The sequence below is a fragment of the Lepidothrix coronata genome, unplaced genomic scaffold (genome assembly GCF_001604755.1).
Source record: "Lepidothrix coronata isolate B3197 unplaced genomic scaffold, Lepidothrix_coronata-1.0 Scaffold270, whole genome shotgun sequence".
Lineage (NCBI taxonomy): Eukaryota > Metazoa > Chordata > Aves > Passeriformes > Pipridae > Lepidothrix > Lepidothrix coronata.
The window spans coordinates 226,430-250,485 of NW_016690450.1; the positions used below are offsets into that span (position 1 = coordinate 226,430).

General features: G+C 39.6%; 1 protein-coding gene across 1 annotated transcript in view; it reads right to left on the reverse strand.

The window, feature by feature from the left end:
* WIPF3 (WAS/WASL interacting protein family member 3) overlaps window positions 1-24,056 on the reverse strand; it is a 34,814-nt gene that overhangs the window by 3,749 nt on the left and 7,009 nt on the right. Inside the window, exons 3-6 of the mRNA XM_017836094.1 lie at window positions 16,880-17,066; window positions 2,724-2,856; window positions 1,976-2,104; window positions 23-498 (exon numbers count right to left, since the gene is read on the reverse strand). Of these exons, the coding sequence (XP_017691583.1) occupies window positions 23-498; window positions 1,976-2,104; window positions 2,724-2,856; window positions 16,880-17,011 (870 nt within the window). The 5' untranslated portion in view covers window positions 17,012-17,066. The remainder of the gene's footprint in view (window positions 1-22; window positions 499-1,975; window positions 2,105-2,723; window positions 2,857-16,879; window positions 17,067-24,056) is intronic.

A 24,056-nucleotide genomic window follows, 5' to 3' on the forward strand; every position in this document is an offset into this window, starting at 1 on the left:
CCCTCCCTTCGGCTGGAGGGGCGGTAGCCGCAGGGACATCGGCAGTCCTGGCCGGCAGCCCGCAGGGGGGGACGAGGGGCAGGGGAGGGGGAGGAGGAGGAGGGGGCGGTTGGGGCGGGTGTGAAGCGCCTGCTGGAGACTTGGCGAGTTTGTCAGCCTGGGGAGGAGGGAGCGGGGGCGGAGGAGCCGCGCCGGGCGTCACCCCCTTGGGAGGGCGATCGGCCGGAGGAGGGAGAGGGGGAGGAGGAGGGAAAGTGAGGGAAGGTTTGCTGGAAGCGGGAGGCGGTGGAGGGGGGGCGGGCAGGCTGGGCCGCCCGGAGCCGGCTCCGGCTCCCGCTCCGGCTCGGGAGGTGCTGGGAGGCTCTGGTGGCACAGCTGCCCTTGGACCTTCGGCTGGGTGCGAGGGGTTACTGCTCGGCTTGGCAGCGCCGCTGTTCGCTGGGGCGGAGTGTTTGGGGGCCGCTGCTCGGACTCCGGAAACCTGCCCAGGCCTCCCTGCTGAAAACAGATGTCACACGTTATCCTGCAGGACCGCGTTCCCACTCGTCAGACAAAATAGCGCAAAGAGCAAGGTCTTCGTCTTCCCCTTCCCGGTGGATACCCTAAGGGGTTAAACTAATTCTTCCAAAACATCTCGTATCCAACAGGTTGCCCATGGTGTAATGGGGCTTAGGATGTGACGTACTCCAATGGGCACAAGGGATTCTGCTTAGTTATATGACGAACTGCTGAGACACCCTAGCCCCCTCCCTCTTCCTCAGTTTCTGCAAAATGAAACAGTTTAAGGAAAAGGGGCTTCTCTGCAGAGATCTGGGATCCTTCACACCAGCCTCATCTGTCTAGTACAGCCAGCTGAGCATCGCTGAGTCCTGGTGAAAAGGTGGTTTGACACACATCATATTGCATCCTTGAAATTAAATGATTGCTTAGGATTAAAAAATTCACATAAACTTTACATAAATCTCAACCCCCTGAACAAAAGCCAAGCTCTTAAAAGCAATGCCTCAAAGGCTTTCCAGGATGCATGGGTTCAAATATTTTCAACAGCAAATGCCCAAAGACTGTCGACTCTACAAAATGTATTTTCCTGAGTAAATGTCAAGGATTTATCACAAAGCAAGATGTCAAAAAAGGCATCTCATTCTATACTCACATAGTCTGATAGGCATGGCCACAATTTTAAAAACAACTCAAAGTAGCTGCTGCAGCTGAAGCTTTGTGAGGAAGCCCTATCACATGCAGTGCTGTGCATCTTGAGCCTGCCTTCCAGGAGAAAAAACCCTGCAGGCAGAACCAAAGTCTTTCCCTGCAAAAGCCTGCTTTGCTCTGTGCTGCCTGATCAGGCACCAGCTGCCCAACAGCACCAGAGGTCATCACTGTGACTAACAGTCACCCCTCATTGATGCTGGCACTTCTTGAGGGGAAAGGAACAGTAGGGCTCCCACATTTGCCTTCCTCCTGTCATTGTGAAGCAACAAAACACTTTTTCAGGTCAATAAATAACCTTGCTGGATCAAAACTATACTTTGTAAAGTCCAGAGGGCAAAAATCTTTAATATGAATCTTTAAAGTAACAACCAAGACTGTAATACCACAGAAATATATGCTAATAGAGGGAAGGAAATATGACTTTGCCATTTGTGCTGAAATAATAAGCTCAAATTTCAACACTCTGAGGCACAATTAGAAGTTTTCATTAAAATAATGTAAAAAGCTCGGTTAAAGACATCTATTCAATCTCTTTCCTACCCAGTGTGGAAAAAGCTTTTTATTTACACTTTAACAAATAAGGCACCTGAGATCTAGAAAGATGGCTTCAAGCATGTTACTAATTGAGCCCTCCGTGGTCACATGATGAACTAAAGATTCAGAAAAAACCCCCAATAAAAATGAATCACTAAAGCTAACCCCAAAGTGTTTTTATCCCAAATCACTGCTCCCCTCAGCTATGCTTTCATACAAATAAAGTCCTTACCTGTCATGTCCCTCTGGCCTGCTGGTCTGAGAACAGGAAAGCCACCAGCAAATAAACCTCCCAGAGGCTGCTGAGAGCCACCTTTATTGACAGCTGGATTAACTCCATCTCTGTTAGCTCCTTTGGGTTCTGTTAAAAAGAACCAAAACACAGGGTATATCAGAAAATCATTTCATCCTTACCCTGAGACTGCTAAGGCTTGGCACCAACAAAGGGCCAAAGCCAGACTTTTCCCTCTACTGTTACTACAGTAACTGCCATCACTCTTGGACCTGTAATTTGGAGCACAGCACCCTCTGGTGCTCTTTATTCTCACATTAATCATGACACCAAGAAGAAGTTGTGTTAGGCCTAACATTAAATTTATGTTTCCAAAATTTTTTGGCATTTTTTGTTCTTTTAATCTAGTAAAGAACAATTTTTCTGCAAGAGCCAACAATTCTTGCTTAATTTTTTTATTGAGAAACTCTCAAGGATTTAATCATTCATGATTTTTAATTTTTTTTGACAAGGAATGCCTGGTAAGGAGATATCCAGCTACAGACTTATCATGAAATGTTAATAGTTACTGATCTCAGAGCAGGATGCAAGCTTAGACAGTGTCCCCACTCTGCATCCTAAAGCCATATGAAGATACAGACCTTTGCTGAACTTCAAACCTTCAGTGTGAAACTGTCCAGCTGATCTCCACCCACACCTGAGGCTTCAGCGAAGCTCACTCAGGCCTTGCCGAGGAGCACAGACTTACTTTCAATCTGTGGTGCACTGCGGTCATTGATTTGAGTCACTTTTCTTAAGCGAGTTCCCTGCTGGATATCAGCCAAGAGTGCGTTTCGTGCTTTCTGATCTTCCTTCCGCAATTTCGGTACTTCTGAACTAGCCTGTTGACAGTAAGAGCATTAAATAGGAGGTGCAGACAAAAATTCACGCTTAGAAAGGATACATAGGCAGACAGGGGATAGAAGATTCGAAATAAACCACTCTTGGCAGCTGGCACTTCAAAGCCTTTGAGTTCAATCAACAAGAACAGCATTCACTTGTGCAGGAGGCAAAAAAGCTGAAGGTTTAAATATAACACAAATCTAATACTAGCTGGGCTAATACTGTTGATATTAGGGGCCTCGCTTAAATGAAATGTGACCTCCTACTTGGCCATTTATGGCCTCTGTCCTACAACTCTGGCTCTCAGCTCTTTTCATGCTATTTACAATGGTTTAAACAGAGATTTTATATGCCACGTTAGAATAAATATATTTTATCCACTTAGGATAGCCTTAGGAAAAAAGACAGATAAATGCATACTGCTTTTATATTTGAGTGTGATCATTAATTAATTTAGACTGTCTCTCTGTATTGGAGATTCACACCATTTTAGACTGCCTTTAGAAAAATATAATTATATTTTCTGCCCTAATCAAGCTCCACAGATGTAAATTCAAGTTGCAGTTTAAAGTTTTGTAATAAACCCACAAATTATGTTTATTCTTTATTCTTATTTCATCAAGTTTCTTGTTACTAAAAAGGAAATAAATCAATTATTTAAAAAATTTGGACGTTTCACTTTCTTGAAGCAGATATTAACCAGCAAAGCTGTTACTTCTAAACCTATTGTGGTTGACAGAGTGGTCTAGCAGAGGGGAATCTTCACCTCAGACGAGTGATATGCTGCTTGCTTCCAAAATTCCCAGAGGTTAGCTAACTTCTTAAAGAGAGTGAATACCAGAAATGTTTCCATAACTCTGAATTTTAGCATCATAGTCCTAATAAAGCAGAACAATACTAACACACTTTACAACAAACAAATTTTACCCCCAGCTTGGTAATGGCATTCTGAAAGCAAAACAGAAACTCGAAAACACTTAACCAGCTGCTGAATTAATGAAGTGTCTAACTGGCTAATCCCAAATGAAGTATTCTATCGGTACGATATTGTTCGTGGTTATTTTTTGTACTTGCTAAAAAAAACCCAAAACACAAAACAAACAAAACAAAACAAAAAAAACAACCCCAACCGAATCCAAACCCGAGCAAGCAGGATTTGCCGCGCCCCGCTAGATGGAGCTGCAGACCGCCGCTAACGCCGCCGCATTCCCGAGCCGTGATGTAAAAACTCGGAATTATAACCTGACTGATATGTAACTATGTGTTATTTTAAAATATTAGGAAAATCCCCACTCTGTTACATACTTTCCTCGTTTGAAACAGCGCTGGCTGCCCTTGTACTTTGAGGACAGCGAGTCCCACTGCCCATTAAGATGCCCCAGAAAAGCTGCCCGTGTCAGCAGCATTAGACCGTGTACCAGCCAGAAACCATTTCCACTCCCATTCTCTGGAAGCTAACAATACTTACTGTGAAAAATGGAAATACCATAACTGGAACAAGGGTGATTCCCTTCCTCACAAAAGTTCTTTATCAGTATCTTCAACTTCACGCCTCTCTACTACCATTAACGACTTTGCTGCAGCAGGACAAGCAGGATCTAGAGCGATCTGACCAAGACCTATGTTTAAAATTAGATCCAGCAGCTGTCTTTTCGTTTCCAGGTTCAAGTGTCCATATATTATGCCAGCTGTCCACTTCACCTCCCTGATCCACTTCTCTGAGCAAACAGACTATTGGAATATAAAGTCTTGATATCCAAACAGTTACTAGTCTAAAACAGCCCACTTGTGGCAACTTACATTTGCAAGTGACCCATGACTTGGTATCAATTTGACATGGTTAAGACATTCATTGTTTCACAATTTGTAGCATAAAAAAGCAGAACAGTATTCTGCTGGTGCATAATGCAGCATAACAAGCTGCCTTTCTCTTACAATAGATCCCCTTACTCCAAGCATAACTCCATCCTATGCCTCAGCTGTTTCTTCTTGCTCTTCATGAAGGTAAGAGATAGAATCTTGCAAGGCTGGCCTGGTGGACTCAGGTGATTGATCAGCTGCTGAGTAGCTCAATACAGATTCTCTTTTTCCATTACAAAGTCAAGGTGGCCTGGGGTGCAGCATTGCCTGGCTGCACACTGGTCAGAGCCCCTTCAGATTTCTTGTTTGCTGCCTGCACTCCCAAGGCAGTGACAATCTTTGTCAAAAATCGTTTCACCAGGTAAGCATCTCAGTCATTCACCTATTGGTGTCCTGTGTTTGCAAATTTCTGTTTTTACCATATTGCTTTTGATACACAATCAGAAAGGAACCTTCCTTCCTTTGATGAAGAAATAAATCTAGGATTCATGCTCATGCTGTACTTTCCAACCACAGCACCAGAACAGACAATAAACACGTAAGTTCTTCATCAAGAGAAAAACAGAAAGAAGAACTTTTATGGCAGTCAAATCTTCAGTCCCTATCACAAGCAATAGAAGTGTTTCAGCAGGAAGACAAATATACTTTGAGAGTAAAAACAGCTGTAAGACAAAAGATGTAATTCTTAGTCTACTTTCTACCCCACCATCTGCAGGGCAGCCTCATTTATTTACAAAAAGAGAAACATCTCAGTATTTCAATGAAATTCAGAAAGGAAGAGGATAAGAATGTGAAGATCATTTTTTTATCAGATGCCAGAGCTGCCTCAGGTAACACAGAGTGAAATTAAATTCCATACTTTACTTACATGAATTGGTAAGGGAACAGTGGGTCTCATTACCTTAGCAACCACTAGGTTATTCTGCTACTATTTCAGACATAAAGAACGTCATGTTCGATACGTACTTAGAAACAGAACTGAACAAACCACGCATGTAAATTGCCTGAACATAAGAGAACTACTTCCTTTTCATCTCACCCAACTCCACTACGTTTTGTCTTCAGTGGCCTAACTTACACACTCAGCTATGCCATTCAGTAAAGTATAGGATCAATGCTTAGGCTATCTGTCAGGTCTCCAAAGTACCTGCAAACAGGAAAATAGCATCAAATCACAATATTTAGAGTGATGTTTCAGAGTGTAAATCCCAATGGTTTTTCCATCATTCCAATGATGGAAATACACATTTCAAAATTTGGAGCAGATAACTTAGACTGGCAGAGATATGAATCAGGACAGCACGATTATACAGAGAAATCCAAATCACTCCGGCTTGGGGCCATTTGAAAGGAACAACAAACCAAAACATGCTCCTCCACTGCTGGGACGGCGTGAGCGGGGCAGGTGGGGAAGAAAAGAAATAAAAGAGAAGTTGCACAATAACACAATATACAAATGTCAAATGTAAAACTGAAAAAACCCTGGATGACAGGTTCTAGCCACATCTCTGAAATGAAAGCCTGGATCCGGAGTGCCACAAGCCTGAACCTGGGAGGAGGCTCCAGCAGTGAGCCTGCTTGAGCAAGTGTGGCAAGGAGGGGTAACACACTCCTCCAATATATCTCGTCCTTTCAGAAAAAGCAGCATGAGCAAAAATGGAATTAAAAGTTCAGTTCTGGTCTACAGATCTTTAAAATTACATTGTGAAATCCTGGAGATGCACAAGAAAGAGCTAAAGCAGTATTCAAAACCCTGGAGGCAGCAGCTCCGATTTTATCAGCCCTGAAGTCTATCTGAGGAGTGGTCCGCCTGCACAACACAACTTGTACAGGGAGATGGTGGTGAGGACTCAGTCAGCAGAGCCAGGTATTTGGTGAATTAATGCAAGATGCAACCAGACAAGCTGCAAATGGCAGCAGAATATAGATCTCCCGATTTTCAGATCAAGGCTGGATCCTCGCTGGCAGAAATGCTTTTTGTGAAGCACAAGCCACTGGGCCCTGTACAGGTGTTGCTGACATGCAGTACCCTGCAGTGGGGGTGGAGGGGTGGGAATCACCCCAGCCAGTGGTTTGTAACAGCTTCTTCCAGTTAGGAGTTCTGTGAAAATGGATCATTTTGTTTAAGAAAACAACTCTGTATTTTTACACTGTATGGACCACTCAAGGTTTGCCCCTGAATAATCAGTCTTAACACCCTAAATTGGGTTGTATCAGACAAATTAAGAACTGAGAGACTTTTTTAAGGAAAATTGACTGAAATCCATGGCAATGAGCTCCATTTCTAGGTACACTCTGCTGTGATATTTGTGTCACATTCAGAATGTCACTTTGCATCTTGCAAGACAGATGGAAGCACTGACCTACCCTTTGGGCTCCTACGATACTTAAAATATTCAAAAGGTATATGTGCTCAGATACTAAAATGCTGTAAATGCAGGAGACACCAGCCATTTGAAAAGATTTATACTAGCACTAAGTATTGTCTTCAGATTTTAAAGAGTACCTCTGCACACAGTAAAGGAGAAATGCTCTGGACTCTGGGCAGGTAGTTCAGATTGCAATGGATACCTACGCTGTCCCATAAATGAGTTTTATTTACTCTGATTTTTAAATATGATCTGTAATGAATTTGTAGAACACTTTAAGGCAGTGTAGATCTGTAACGCCTCCCACATAGATCTTCATAAACATGATAACTGCAGCAAAAATGTACCTCTAGCCTTCTGGACAATCCAATAGCCAAGGAAATATGGGGCTTTGTTTCAGAATAATCCTATAAGCTGATGGGAGAAGAAGATCCAGTACTCTAGCTCTAACATAGGAAGAGCCATAAATAAGAAAATAAAGTATGATTCCATCCAAAGGCATTACATACTCTTTTACTCAGAGAACTGAATAATACTGAATATTTATACTGCTAATAATTTATTTTTTTATCTGAACTAGATAAGAAAAACTAAAACAAAATAAGTCAAAATACATTTAGCTTATCCCTAACTATCTATTTGATGAGACATATAATGAAAAAATTAAAAACCTATCAATTTGAAATCAGTATTTTATTATGGGCAGAAAGAGAGCTCTCTCTTTTGCTGATGATTTTAATTATTTCTATGAATCTCATGGCAATCACCCTTCCTTTCTCCAGTCACCAATTTTTCTCCCCTACATGACAACAACAATAAAAAAATTCAATGCAGAGATCAAGCACAGATACTGGTAGAAGGCATAAGCAACACATATTTTAGTAATAGAAGAGTTTGAGGACACCCCTTAACAAACCTTTGCTTTCTTATTTTTCTCTCCCATCCTCAGCCAAACCTGCACAGGCGTGGGCTGAGGCAAGTGATCTTGACCAACGCAGCATGCAACACCTCAGGTTTGGCTTTTAAGGAAGGCAAAGATAGTGCAGCAAGATAAAGGATGAGCAGAAAGCTCTAGGATGAGGAATATTTGGTAACAGAGAGCACATATTCACGAAAACAGGAGTTCTTGGGCCAGTTCTAACCTTCTTTGGCATCCAATCTGACACAATTCAGAGACCCAACTTAAACTAAGAAATGCAAAAGAAAAAGTCTACAAACACGGCAATGGACAATTAAAACGAGCATGTAAAACAGCAGACAGGGCAAAACCAGCAATAGCTGCATAGGCAATGTAGTCAGTAATGTGATAGTGCCAAGTCTGGCCAAAGAAACTGTGCATCAATAGTAAGAGACAACTAAAACATTTAAACCTTAAATCAGGGACCTACAAAGCATCAAGGAAGAGCATGGGCCACTGGAAATATAATAAAATCCCCCAAATATTATTCCTATATTAACAATAACTGAAATTCTGATGTAGACAAATACCGATTTTCAGGAAAGAGGACAAATAAGGTGAAGCAAGCTGTGTAAGGCTTTGTGCATCATGTCAGAGATGGCTAAGAATATTGAGAGGAAAACACAACTTGTTTGGAGTTGGTAAATCATCTGAGGAAAGATGATGAGTGTTCTCACTGCCCATATGGCACCACAAGATTCTCCAAGTAGGAGAACATAAAGGGTGAGATTATGACTGGGTCCCCCCATCCAGCCACAAAGCTCCTATTCCTTTGAAGGAAAGCCAGGCATGGGTTTGGTGCTCACAACAGTCTTGAAGGGCACAGACCTTGAGTAAGGGGCCTCGAGGGACAACAATCTGCTAAAATACCCTTCAGGGAACACTGATGATGAAAAAGAATGGACTTAGAACAGGGAAGACCTGCTTGTGATTGACTCACTCCATAACTTCCTTCCACTTAACCAGAAGCTGCTGACCACAAGTGTTCCATAAGGAGATCTCTGTAACCATCAGGACTAATGTATTTAAATAAATTTAGCCCTTAAAAGACTTCATCCTTCTCAAAACCAGAACTAACAGAAACAAAATAATATTGACAGTAAGGTTCCAGAATATTCTAACCAACTACAATGTCATAACTTTATATTGAAAGAATGATGCTGTTTTGGAACAAAGTAAAACACGGAAGCTGACCAGCATGACCAGCTGACCAGCACAGGATCATAAAAGTCATCTATGCATTCTTAGCTCAACATGAAATCTGAAACCCCAGAAGAACTTGTTTTCCCAAGATCAATCCACTATTACTAGTTTAGAATTATGCCAAGAATTCATGATTTTATATTTGCAGCAGAAGCAGTTTGCCCAGCAAGCAAGAGTGGTACTTCTACAAAGAATTCTCAAACCAGCAGCTAAAGTCTCCACGAGGAATGTGCCAAGAAAAGCAATAGCAACAAAAACAAGTAGCTTATAAAATAATAAAACAGTTTCCAGCATTATCATCCTTCTTGCATTTATATTACATTTACATCAGGTGTAGTTTCATTCATGCACTGTCAAATGCAAAATAAAATAATCAAAACAATCCCCCCTTCCACCTTAAGGAAAATCCAACAAGACTCAACAACAAAGCAGATGACTTCTTTTATTTTCAATGTTTTAAACTGTTTGTTTCTAAAGAAGCTTGTGAGATTGGTACGTGCGAGTTTTGGTTCTATTCACAAGGGAGCCCTGACCTGTGACTTAAAGGTCTTTAATTATGGAAAACTTTGCCATAGTGCAAGATTCCACCTGCACAGTCAATCTCAAGATCAGAACCTCTTCTTGTGTTTCTGCTGCATAGCATAGGATGAAACTAATTAATTCTTGGCACTTGGTCTACCTGGTTAAACACGGCAATCTCTCAGTCTCCTAGCAAGCTGAGCTTCAAATGCTTCCCAGGTGAGGGGTCACTCTCCAGCCAACTTTTCTGAGAGAATCCACAAGAGGGGACCTGCCAAATAGCTTCCTGGCAGCTAATGAAATCATTGTTTCAAGAGAATGACAGGAGTAGCATTTGACAATTCCATCTACACCCAGCTCAATACTGATTAACCATGATCTTGGCCACCATCGCCCAAAGTTCTGCAATCTGAACCTGCTGGGTTGAAAAGGTCATCGAGCAATGTGTGTACTTAGATAGGCTGTGTCTACACAGACCTTGTTGCTCAACTTCTAGCAAGGGAAGTACTGTGCAAAAGTTGTTACAGATCTCTTCCCAGTGTTAACAGCCACCGCCTAGTCCTGGCATTAGTCCCAAATAAAGAGGCGTTTCAGTATTAGCAGAGCCTGGTGCCTGCTCTGCATTTGCATCTACCTGCTTGAAGTTACCAGCACACACAATGGCAGGGAACAGAACATAAAAAAATAGCATAGCAGGAGTTACTTTCTTTCACGTCTATATTCCTAGTGCCCATTTCAAAGACTACCAGTAATCAACGACACTGCACCCAATAAAATCCTCTGCATTCTATGTTAGCACTGTTCTATCAGAAATGTAAAATTTTGTATACTGAAAGGTTCTCTTGCTCCTGCCTCAAATGGAGCAGCGGACTTATTAACAAGGGCATACTTAAAAGTTTTCCAATGTGGGTTGCTAATTTTCTGTACCTGAATACAAAAATGCAACAGAATCAGTATGATGATTTATACCTGCTGAGCCATTGAGCTTTTCTTTTGGTGTTTAACTTTCTGACACCCACATTTGAAATGTAAATTCTGGCTATTTTTTCATTTAAAAAAATACACAGTAACAGAAGCTGCTAGAATGGAGGCAGTATAAAATTTAAACTACTCTAAAAGTGTTTTACAGCAGTCCAGAAAGATTGTAAGTCAAATACCAGAAATACCTCAAGGCTGGCTTCAAAAATAAGTTTGAACTTCATCTTTTGATTTCTAAATTTTTGAGATTCAAATTCCTCTGATTTTCTCTGCATCAATGAAAAGAGAAGTGAAAACTCTTAGATGAACAAGAAATCCTGAGCCCCTGGCATTGCAATGAAAATGTCAAACAGCACAAGGCTGAAAATACCACCATGGGAGCTGGTGATGCTACCACTGTTTATTCTCTCTGTCTGTCATAAAAGGGTCCCCAGACTGATAAGGAATACCATGAGTAGTAACAACAAAAAATTCAACATGTGACTGCTAACACACATCACAGTTTAATCTCTCTCTGTTCTAAGAACAGCAGGCCATTTCTCCTACCCAGTTACATGTGCAGAAGCTACTGACCATTCTGAAATGCCTTTTAGCATCCAGACAAAATTATGGTCAGCCTCAGAGAGGAGAATAACAAGAAACTAGCATTTCTTGCACTGTCACCTTTCGGCCAGGCAGAGAAGTCTTACTCAAGTATTGCTATACTTCTGAGTTCTCTTTTAATTAAAAGGCTACAAGCATAATATTAATTGACAGATGGAATTTAATATGTAGCCATTGCATACACTACAGATGGGGCACTGATTTTTCAGGGCATTATTACCTTGTGATTAGAATGGTAAATTAACCTATTAGCTCTCTGCAGCTAGGCTGCTTCTAGTACCTGGGCCTGATCATTTACAGCTGGTAACTCTACAACATGCTGCAATTTCCATACTTGTGTGTGGGAAATTACACAGATTAAAAATAAAGAGAAAGAATGCTCTTTAAATGCTTTCCATTCCATTCAGACATGTAGAACACATGACATTATGAAGAAACCTGTAAAACAGAACTCATCACCTAAATACATTAAAAGTGGTCACCTAACAGATCTCAGTAAAGCATTCAAGATTAGCACCTATGTGCTCCTATGACATTTAGCAGTACATGCCCCTGTACCTGTCTCCAGATGAAACAGAGAAATGCCAACCTAGTATTTGCTTTCTTTACATCTTCACAGTTCCTGCTTGCCCTTTCTGTATTTGTTGACTACAAGAGTAGAAGGTTACAGCAGCAACACTTTGAGATGACATAGCTATGCAGTTCCCCATTTTCCAATTGCTGAAAATTAAGTCAAATAAACTACACAAAGACAAAGCATTTTTTCTATATAATTGCCTCTTGCTTTTTATGAAAGCAGACTGGTGTGAGATATGATATATTAAAATAATATAAATCAGTTTCCTTTATTTTGGCTGGAACAAAACACTCAAAAATTTCAGCCATGCTTTGCCCAGCACTTAGCACAGTCTGTATGACCATCAGTTATCAACAATATTACCAAGCTGCACTCCCTCTCACTCCAGTCTGTTTTACCTATCAGCAATAAACATTATGATTTAGTACCTCCTGGCCTAGGAACTCCATGACAAAGTAATAAATATCATCTTACTCACGGCTCGCATAAAATTTTAGTAAACACATTTCTACGTATTTTGTAATTGGCACCATGCATGATTCTGTTCTTTCAGTGTTACACTTGCATGTCCAGGGTTCTGAATGAAAACTTTGAGAAATTACCTTAATTTTTACAATAAATAATTAGCAAGTATGCCCAAACATTTATGCGTATGCACACATTCTCTCATACTATATTTGGTAAGACCAAATCAAAATACCATAAATCATCATTATCTTCAGCCAGGATGTTTTACATATGTTGTTTGTTCTCTTTCCACAGAACAGTAGTGCTAAATGTCATAGGAGCAAAACCAACTCCCACACAACTTCAGAAAAACACTGTAGCTCTCTGAATTTCTTGGGAAGATTGAAGGAAACAGCTCAGCAAGGTTTGCACTCTAACAGCTGCATGAAGGAGAGAAAAAAACCAACCCTCACCCCCCCGCAAAAGGAACACTATCTGGTGATGTTTTTCTGAGCCTTGGAAATCCTTCCTCTGTGTAAATTAGGAATTTATCACAGTGTCATATCATGATGAATTGCTTTTCTGAATTTCTTATTACAAGAGTAGAAAATAAGATCAGAATAACAAACTTCGCAAACACTGACAACAGTAATTCAATTTTTTTTCTAATTTTAACTAAATAAGAATGAGGTAATCATTAAGAATAATCTACATGCCAGTCTAGCATTCATCATTATTTCGAGTTTCACATTTCTATCACCAAAGTAAGCATATTCCTTTCTTCTCCTGCTCTACTAGTTTTCAATATGCCATAAGGCAGCAAATAAACACCTGGTGCCACTTTGTTGGCTTTAACCATCTGATCCATTGTGATTTTGGGGGTTAATTTCTATGCTAAGACTTTAATAATAACAATTCTAAAGAGAACAGAAGTATTTTCCTAAACTCCACAAACATATGAATCATTAAACAAACATCTTCTCTGAATAAGGCACAACCCAGTAGGGCTGCTACACATCCACGCTTCCTTCAACATTAACATTTTAATAGGTGATGACTGGTCTTAGCATTAGGAATTCATATATATGCAGGCTACATGGCAGTGAGCAGCCTTCACTGCACATGAAAAGTGAACATGGTTTATCAAAGCAAAATTCTCTCTTGATGCTTTTCGTGGGAAATTAGGCAAAGAAAATTTTTAATCAGTCTCAGTGGTGGCGCCTCCTCCAGAAAGTATGACAAACCAAAACTAACCAGGATGCCATATGACAAACTAAAAGACAAGAGTGTTAAAAGAAACAGAGGGGGAATAAAAAGTTTTTCATTAGCAGAAAGCTTTAAAATACTCTAAACACACCACCCTCTTCCCCCAGAACAACTAAAAAACTCTATTAAAAATCTCACCTTACATGACACACACATGCCCATAAATTGAAACAGCTTTTGAACAAACACATAAATGCCTCATTTCCAAGTTTCCTTTATTAAGGGAGAGGGGAAAAGCGAACAAGAACAGATCTGAATTCTGTAAGCCACTGCCAGAAAACACACTGGGGCACAGTTTTATTCTGCCTACTCATCTCTCTCATCTTTATCTATGACCCCCTGAAGGCAGGCATTTGAAGACATGCTCAATTAATCCAATTAGCTATATTTACATTTTGACTCAGCCACCTACATCTGCTATGGCAGATACCCTAGTATTCCCTCCTGTGAAATCCACTTTATTTTCTTCTAAGTTTGCTCTAACAGCCTGTAGCTTTTCAGCTGTTGGGCACAGGTGGCTCCTAGGATGTCTTAAATACCATCTCCAATTCACTTTAGTATTGCCTTGCAACAACTTTTGTGAACAGAATTCATTACAAGTACTTACAGAACATCAGCAAGTCCAAAAACTCTTAGAAAACACTAGGAAAGAACCTAACTTTATTCTGCCTTAAGAAGGAGTTAACGGAAAAAAAAAGTTAAGTGCCAACAGTGCTTAGAATTTCCACAAAGCAAAGACTGCAAAATTATTTGGGATCGTGGCTCACAATATTCACAAAGAAAATGTGCAGAGAAAAACATAATGTGGGAAATACATCTTCTAAAAATCTCTTGATAATGAAAGCAAGAGGAAAGTATGGTTATTATCCATAACTAGAAAAGCAAGACAAGTCTATGGTACCCCTGCAAGGGCACCATGCAAAACGACAGGATTCTAAAACTCCACCCTACACACAGACATTTTTCTTTTAACATAAATCAAGTAAGTTAAACTAGTGGCTCATCTGCATATCAGAAGTGAAATTAAAACCTAACTTTTAATTGCTAACATGTAAATGTTACTCTGGTTTAATTATACCAGTATAATAAAAATCACAGTGCTGTTTACTTTGGAACTTTTCCAGCTGCTGGCTAAACAATACTTACTTGGTTTGAAGGTTTTCCTTAAAGCTACATGCCTGTTAAAATTTTTCCTTCTTTCATCCCCCAACGGTAAATTTAACAGCTGTAACAACAGCTGGGCAGCTTAGCAACTGTAAAATACAGATGCCAATTTCTAGAAAAGAGCTTTCTAGTAAAAGAAAATAGGGTCTGTAGCAAGTGTTCGTGGACTCCCCAACTGTAAGATTTTACTCTGTATCTTGGCCCCAGCTGGAGAGCTGACACACTGTGCTTTTGCTGAACTCACCAGGCAGATTTCAGATCCTGTCCCTCATTCAGAGAAAGGTCATTTTGCTGTTACAGAAAAAACAATGTTCTGCCATGTTACTTTACTAATTATTTATGTTGGCTCATGTGCTCTTTTTAGTATTAACACTTACTAAAATATCAGACATTATTTAGATTTATTTAGATTATTTTAATATCAGACATTATTTAGAAATATGTTTAGTTTGTATTGTATCACCAAGATAAAACTGACTCTAAATTCTCTATATTTTATGCACAGATCACCCCACTTGAAACAGAATGATCTAACTAACATATGAAAGTAAGCCTTCTTGTACCAAAATCCTATCATGGTAGTGGTTATAGTCATCAGAAAAGGAGGAGAAACAAACAACCCCAAACTTGTTCACAGTGGTCCTTAGGGGTCCTCTTAGCTTTCCCAAGTCATTCACAATTGGCATATGTTAGAGGAGTCTAAAAATGTCTCTAGATACTTTAAGAAGTTCAGTTTTTTAGGATAAGAACATTTGCAGCTTCTGTTGACTTTAATTGCAGCTGTGAACATTAAGCTGTTCACAATATGCAGCCCACTTATTTTGGCATTTAACTATAGGTTGTGTACCAGCCCAGAAGAATTGCTAATTGAAAACAGTGCTCATGGTGCCAAAGTTAAAACTGAATGCTAGAAAGAATCAAACACTGCTTATTTCATTTGCTGTCTTTATATTCCTCTTCTTCATCTCCACAACTCATGGAGAATTTTTCAGAATGGTTCAGCCTATAAAGTAGCAGAGAGCAACATGCAAGGAAACCTCCTTCTGGAAAGAAAGATGACATGAGAGCATTATGAACATTATCAAGCAAAATCAACAGACCTTCCTGGGAACAAAACAGGCAGAGATGCCAGGAAATGCAACAGAGAAATGAAGTTCTTAAAAAAAAAAAAAAAGATAGAATTACAGCTGAAGTACCATGTACTGTTTTACTACAGGAAATAACATACCCTGCAAATAAATACAGCAGTGACAGAAAAATATATGAAAAATGTTGGAAAAGATTTTATGACTTGAACACAACTATGCCAGGTTTTACTGTTCAAAAACAGTCTTGAGAGTTTCAAGATTGCAGAATAAAATAAAGTACTTAAACGTGTTTTACCATAGGTACAATAATTGATTGTGAAGGTATGAAAATGTAGTACTCTGAAAGTCCGCTCAGAATCCTCGTCTTATTGCAAACATGCTGGCAAGGCACATGTTCTACTTCATGACACACACAGTAATGATCTGTTACAAGCGGTAATTGTTCCTGCACATGTACAAAAGCATATTGTGCTCTGTCCCCAGGAAGACAGCGTGTGCTAGAAAGAGCAAAACCTACAGCTGAACGCTCTGAGTCTTAATAGGAACTGTAAGAAAGAGGATGAAGAAATTAATACTTACCACCCTGCACATTACCAGTACAAAAATGAATTCCCTGTGGCAGGAGAAGTATTCATAAATGTTAAATTCTCACCATATTTTCACATAATGCAATAGTTTCCAAACGTTTTGATCCTGCACCCCAACAGTAAAAGAAATTTTGAGCATGCACCCCAGTATACATATGTTTATTTATTTATAAATCATACACGAGCATGACAGAAGTTCTAGTGTTTTCTTCCTGCACATTAATGAGTCATCGCACACACATCACTTTGGAGACCATTGCTGTAATGAACAGAAGAACAAATGGTAGCAAAACAAGCATCTGCCCCAGGTATTTGATGTGAATATCCATGCAAAAATCCTGTGGGCTCCCAGCTGGCTACTATAGCTAAGCTTTTCCTAATAGAAATAAAAAGTCAATCTTACCAGTGGTGGTGGTGGAGGGGGCCCTCCAGAAGGTGGTGGTGGAGGGGGCCCTCCAGAAGGTGGTGGTGGAGGAGGCCCTCCAGAGGGTGGTAGAGGTGGTGGAGGAGGAGGTGGTGGTGGCGGCACAGGCATCCGTTCAGATTTCTAGCTTCACACAACTATGAAAAATATAGCCAAAGTCTATGTCCTTGAGGAGAAGGAAGGGAGGAGAAAGAAAAGTGGGAAGAATAAAAAGAAAAAACAAAGAGGAATGTGTTTATATACTGCAAGCTGAAGATTGGCCAAATATCTAGTTCTCGGCAGACTGAAGACTTTTATACTGCACTGCTTCCAAAAATACAGTACGAACAGCCTCATTACAGTTATCTGATGACAACATTCATCTAAAGAGCAAGCTCATAGATCTGGACAAGTGCCATGAGTACCAAACACATAGACGCCAGCCTGTCCAACTTTAACTATTATGTCTTGCCTTAATCTAGCCCATGGCCCTGAAATGCAATTCCGCAGAGAACAAATCACAGCCGACCACATGTAGACACTCCTGTAGGGACAAAAACTCTGTTGACTTTTATGCCAGAGGTTTTTCAGCTCTAACAACAGAGTAAGGAAATTTATAAGGTGCAGTGGACTTGCTCAGTGTTTAAAGAAAAAAAAAGAAAAAAAAGAGGCACTCCCCCCAATGATTGAATAATAAATGAAGAAATTATTCTACAAATGAAAGCTTCCATTACCAAATTATAGCATGTAAGGACCAGACATTTCAAATCTTAAAATCACCCATGTTTTTCTTGCCATTTTAGATGTTAACTTTTCACATTTCTTTAGTACACTGACAAAACAGACACATATATTCATAAAAAAGCTATATGCTTTTTTTTGTTTTAAATCTCCTGCAGAATGACAGCACATCACTCACTGATTTTCATCTCTAACCCAGCCCTTGGCATGACTGCATCCCCTCTTAGTCATCTGTAAAGTTAACAAGCAACTCCTGTATTTCATCAGTAAAGTTGCAAGTGAAAGTCCTAGGCAGTGCCAAAGAGAGCTTTCTGCAAGCCATACTTGGTAAATTCTTTTGCTAGTGACTCTTGGACTCTTTGAATATGGTTTTATGTATAGTTTTACATCCGTTGTGTCATGACTATCTTCTGAGACTCTTCATAATGTCACGTGAAACAGTGTCAAAAGCCCTACAATAATGCAAAATATGGCATCTGCTATATCTTTCCTTTCTGCAGGGCTTTATTTTAGCAAGAAATTACATTGGTTTGACAGATTTGCTCTTTACGCATCTCCATAGATGAGAATTCATTTTCCTGTCTTCTCCAAGGATTTCAAAACATTTTTCTCATTTTGATGTTTTACTAGAAATTGATGTTAAGTTGAAAGGACCACAATTCCCCAGCCATATTCCCCTCGTTTCTCCCTTCATTTTTTAAAGCATGCACTTCATGCTTATCCAGAATCACCAGTATAAGGAGGAGGTACAAAAGTTAAATCTAGAAAAGTTCAGCAGAGAAGACAACATAGAAATGAGGCAAGTTGCAGTCTTTAGGAGAATACCTGGCTGTTTTGTTAGAGGGATAGTTTGGAAGAGGCAATGAAGCTAAAATGTTCACTTCCTACTTAGTGTATGTGAACAATATCCAGATAATACCTGAGTATTTTCCTTCTGCTGTATCTTGTAAAATACTTTGTGGGAGATGAAACGTGGAGTCTATGAAACACTCACTTCCTCCCTTGAGAGATTGCTATGCAAGGGACTAACATATCAAAGCACCCTGATCTTTAACAGAATTGGTTACAATCACTTTAATAACTGCTTAAGGAAACATTCCAAGAAAGCTGGCATCACAGTGTCTCCACTGTTCTACCATCATTGTTGCCCTATTCAAAAATCCATTAACAGAAGATATCTCTTTTCCTCAGTTAAGCCATTCAAAAACAGACATAAGGAGAATGAGTCTTCCCAGCTAATAATATGTTTCGGGTTAGTATCTTCCTACCCTGCAATACAGGCCTTTTGTCTTCATTAAGGATTTAGAATGGGAAATATGCTCCTAGTCAAATTAGAAAAAAAAATACAACCCACGCTTCTGTGGCAGACCACATGCATGGCAGCAGGAGGTAAAGCACACTGGAGGCAAGCAGCAGTGAGAGAAAGGAAATGGGAATCAGATCTTGGTATTTAGAAGTCACAATCTGAAATGCCATCAGGTGACTTTTCTAGCTGCCCCTCCACCAGTCCTTGCCCCAGCACCCATTCCTCCAAACCATGCAGCCTAAATTCCAGGACTAGAAACTGTGTGACCATTCAGTGCAGAGGAAGTGTTCACCATGTATCCCACTCCCATATCCTGAATCCTCCTGTCCAGTGAGAGCAAGTAAAAATGCATTTCAGGGAGCAGTAAAAAGCAGACCTCGAATGAAATGCTCTAGACACCATAGAGATTTCCTCCCATGCTGTTTCAAATCCTCTACAAATGAACCATCCTTAAGAAAATTCTGCATATGTGCCTTCTTTTGTCTCTTACCACAAATTCAGAGGCTTGATGTCCTGACCTTGGCATGCTTTTGTGCACACAGGCGAAGTCATGCTTTTTATACCACAACTGTTACAGGGTGTTGCCTACACAACGAAGAACCATTTTCCACATAAGGGCTCTCTTTGTTCAAATGGGCTTTGAAAGGAGTGCTGCCACTCTCAGAAGTAGACACTGTATGTCAATAAAGGCAGGCATCTTCAAGCTAACTTACAAGAAAAAACAACTGGCTCTTAGGATTTAGTCACAAATGCACGATCTACAATTTTTAATATGTAGGATTTGCTGTGAGAACCTCTTTTGTATTACTGCAGCTATCTCAAGTGGTTTGTATTGAAAGAAAATTATGGAGAAGACTGCAACACTTTCAGTATGTCAACACACATTACTTGGAGGCCTTTGTTCCTTGGTTAAAGGCCGTATTTCATTTGCCTCTGCACATTATAAGCTAAATAAATTCTGAATTAAAAAAAAAGAAAGGAATATCATATTGATCAGTTCTAATGTCTGATAAGAGCCAGACAAGAGGGAAATGTCAAAAAAGATCCTTAAGGCAATGTGCTCTTTCTCCACTGCTCTAAATATACATATTTATGATTGGAAGAGCAGGATCTGAACTATCCCTGAGGGACAGAAATAAAAAGATATAGTTTCAAAAGTCAGCAACAGGTGGAAGGGAGAAACCTATGTGTTTAGCCTCAGTTTGCTAAGACAAGAAGCAATGTAAATCCCAGCTTGACTTAAACACCATAGAACAGAATCAGGTCCAACAATTGCAGAATTTATTGCAAAAAAAAGAAGAAAATCCCAAACCCTGCCTTTTCTAGTCCACCTCCCTACAAAAGCAAGGTTGTACACTTTTTTTTAGTGCTTTCTGAAGTCTAATTTTAGGTGTCCCAAATAATGTGGCTTGTATTATTTCCCTTGGGAAGCTCTTTCACAGTCAAATAACTCTTAGTTCATAATGCCTGACACACAGCCTAATTTCTTCTTCTCTCAGTTTGATCCCATTTGCACTCCACTGCAGATGATTCTACATTGTTCTAAGCAAAATGGTTTTTCCTACTCCTCAGCATCAGCTTTGTGGAATATAAGAAATGTAATTCAGAAATACATTTACAAGGACTTGTTATAGTTTTTGAGATGTTTTAGTTCTCACAAGTCAGTGAACTTCTCATCAGTCAGCAAATATTCTTACTATTCTCTGATCTCAAAACAGCTAGTCTTCTTTTGTTCTATTGGTAAGGGTAATTCTAAAACTGGTAATTTCAGGCATCACAGATCATTTCTTGCATGTTCACACAGTCCTTGCTTGAATAACAGCTGGGTTTAAGAAACATAGCACAGTCCACAATGTAGAACCCAAGGGCCTGATTTCTATAGGCCCAAATAAAGTCTCCACCCAGACTATAATTTTGAAGGGTCAGACAAGACATAGGAGGTGTAGATCTTTCTTCATGGACTGCTCTCAAGTCTTGTGCTGGATTTACCTGTGGGAAACACAAAACCTCTTTCTAAGCTTTTCTGTAGATTTGGTCTCATTTTACCCAGCTACCAGATGTACATAAGCTCTGATCCAAGCACTTCCCAAAGGTCTCCTCCTGAAGTATCACTGCCACAACCCCAGTCCTGGGTTCACACTAAGACAAAGTCCTGCTGGGAGCACAGAGCTGCACTAAGCCAGCTCATATGTCTCCTGCCACAGTGACACTCAGCAGAACCACCATAGGTCTGCCTGCAAAAACTATTCTAAAATACCTTTACCCATCGTGGAAAGTGAAGGCATGAAACAGCTGTATCTTCAATTTATTACAATGTATAGATGGGGAAAAGACAGAGGAAAAAAACTAAAACCCAATTATACACAAAAATTAAACACAAAAATGCATTTATACACAAAATTAACTAGTAGCATTTTTTAAATTAGTAAAGTCGTTAGGTCTCTAGGTGGTATAGTCAGTAGCACAAAACAACACGCAGTTGGAACTGAAAATGGGACCCTTTTAATCAATTTAGAGAAAGGACTGTAAAATAATTGATTCATTATTACTGGATTTGCAATCACTGCAGCTGCACACCCTGAGGCAGGTACTACAGCTTTGGGGAAGTGTACAGACTTTCTCCCTTCAAAGTGAAGGCTGGCGTAGATATTTCAAAGGTGTGCAGGAAAGCTTATCTATTGGTCTTATTTTCTTGATTAAAAACTGAAGGTAAAAAGTAGACCACAAACTCTGGTTTTATCTTTTAACCAGCTTTTATATAAACAAATATGATTTCCTCATTAACAGTACTGTTCGGAGATATAGCTTTTAAGTCCTTGCATTTTAACAGAAAATTAAAATAATTTCAAAATTACATGTGAAAAAACAGCATCAATAAGCATCTGCTTCACTTTCATGACTTGAAAAGTAGACAGCTAGCCTAACTGTGTCCCTGTTTGCTCCTGTGAAATGTCAATGAGTAAAAGTTGAAATCACTGGTATGAGCACTCCACAGATCTTTTAAAGACAGTACAACACCTGATACAGAGAAGAGAAAAAGCCCAGAACAATAGATGTGTGTTACATAGATCAATTATCCTGCTGTCATATCACACAACTGGAAATGACTTGGATAAAGCTTCTGTTTGGAATGAGCTGGTTTAGACTGTAATTATAACAGAATCAAACCATTTAATTTTTAAGCATTGGATGGTACATTTATTTCTTCTTTTTAGTGTGAACAACTTTTTGTGTGTAGAGAACTTAACAAGGAAGAATCAATACCTCTGAATATCCTGTCTCTTTTCTGCCCTGCAAAGATAACCCCATTCACAAAAACCTCGATAGTCTCTGCTGTATTTGAGACATTCAAGAGCAGTGCAGAAGTGTCAAACTGTTAGAACCTTCTTTTAGAGAAGAAAGGCAAATACTCATATACATACCTATCTTACTATATATATATTTAAACTTTCACATGTTTATTCCTATGGCTGACAAAGAAAACTCCTGCCTTTCACCATCTCTTAGTAGACAGTACCTGAATTGTATACAACTTGAGAGAAATTTCTGCTCTCAGTCACCATTTACACCACTGCAACTAAAGGCAGGATCTGGCTTTTTCAGAAATGTACAAACCTTGAGGGCTCTTCCTCCATTAAATACCTGATGAAACACTCTTAACCAGCATTTGTCTACACAGAGTCTGTAGGATTGTCTCACAGCACGTAGCAGTATCCTGAATTTAAGCCAAGGACTGTAAGTTCATCTCATCTTGGACTACTTCCACCAAGCTTAATGCAGTTAAGGGCTGCACCCCCTTTCTGCCTAAAAAAAACCCAGCATGACTCTTATTCTCTCAGGAGCCTGATAACACTGCAACAAACTGTCTGGGGTTGCCGCAGCAGAGATTACAGGAATCTGGGGACACTTTGCTTCCATGTGTGCTGTGGGCAGACCTCTGCTGGGTTCCCTATGGTGCTGAGACCAGAAATTAAAGTGCTGTGCCTTGACAAACCTCCCTTCAGAGGCAAAGCTGTGCAGATGACTTCACATCCCTATAATGACTATTTCAGGGTGTAGCTTCCTCTGCTCCATGGGGATCTGTCATAGAAGATTGATTGCTGTAAGGGAGCAGAATAAGAGAATTCATCATCCTCCTTTAAATAAGGAGTAAGAGAAAAGAACAACACACACAAAGAAGAAATATATTGTGCCTATTGTAGCATTAACCTGAAATTGGAGAGTCCAAAGACAAATGAGGTAAATTAGAAGCAATTAGGACTTGCACAAAGACATAACTTTGCAAAGGAAACAATTTATACAAAGGGTTTCCTTGAAAATAATACTGTATCATCCACGCAAAAGCAGACATGGCCTGTTTCACTGCCAGTTATACAAACAATGGTGAATTTGATATACAGTCATTAGTAAAGTTAATCATTAGCGTAAGCTAAAGAAAGTGAAGCTCAGTGGACGTTCAAGGTCACTGCCACATTCTGAAGGCAACTGTTTATTATTATACTCCTCAAGAGTTTCAGTGTCCACAGCACTTGAGCTCTCTCAGTAAGGGCAATTTGATGTTCCAGGTTAACACTTGCAAGTTTTTCAGCCTCTGCCAAGTAAATAGTATGTTTTCACATAATTATTAATGATACATTTCTTTATAGTTATTCATAAATTAATTCACTATAATTTGTATAATATAGAATTATTTGAAAAGTATACCTGTACACACAGAATGGTTTTCACCAAAAGATATCCTCATGTTTTTTAACCAACCCCCTCAACAGAAGAAAGTTCTGCTTTCCAATTAAGTAGCTAGTGTCAAAATGGAAAATGCAAACAAGGCAGTATTAAGCACCTTGCTTTTCTATATTTGCTGTAGACAGTTCAACAACTGTTTTCAAATGCCAGTCAAGTGAGAAGAATTTGCAAACGTGGGTATTAGAAGACTACAGGACTTTAAAAATCCATGTCTGAAATAATTCTAAAATTTTCCCTTTCAACCATATGATGTTTTATCAGAGATCCTGTTTTCACATCTTTCCATCTTGAAAAAAATAATTTGTAGAAACCTGTACATGTGCCGTGTCAGGCTGATACCTATCAGATTAAGGAACAGTCTAATACCAGCAATGCAAGGAAAATGAA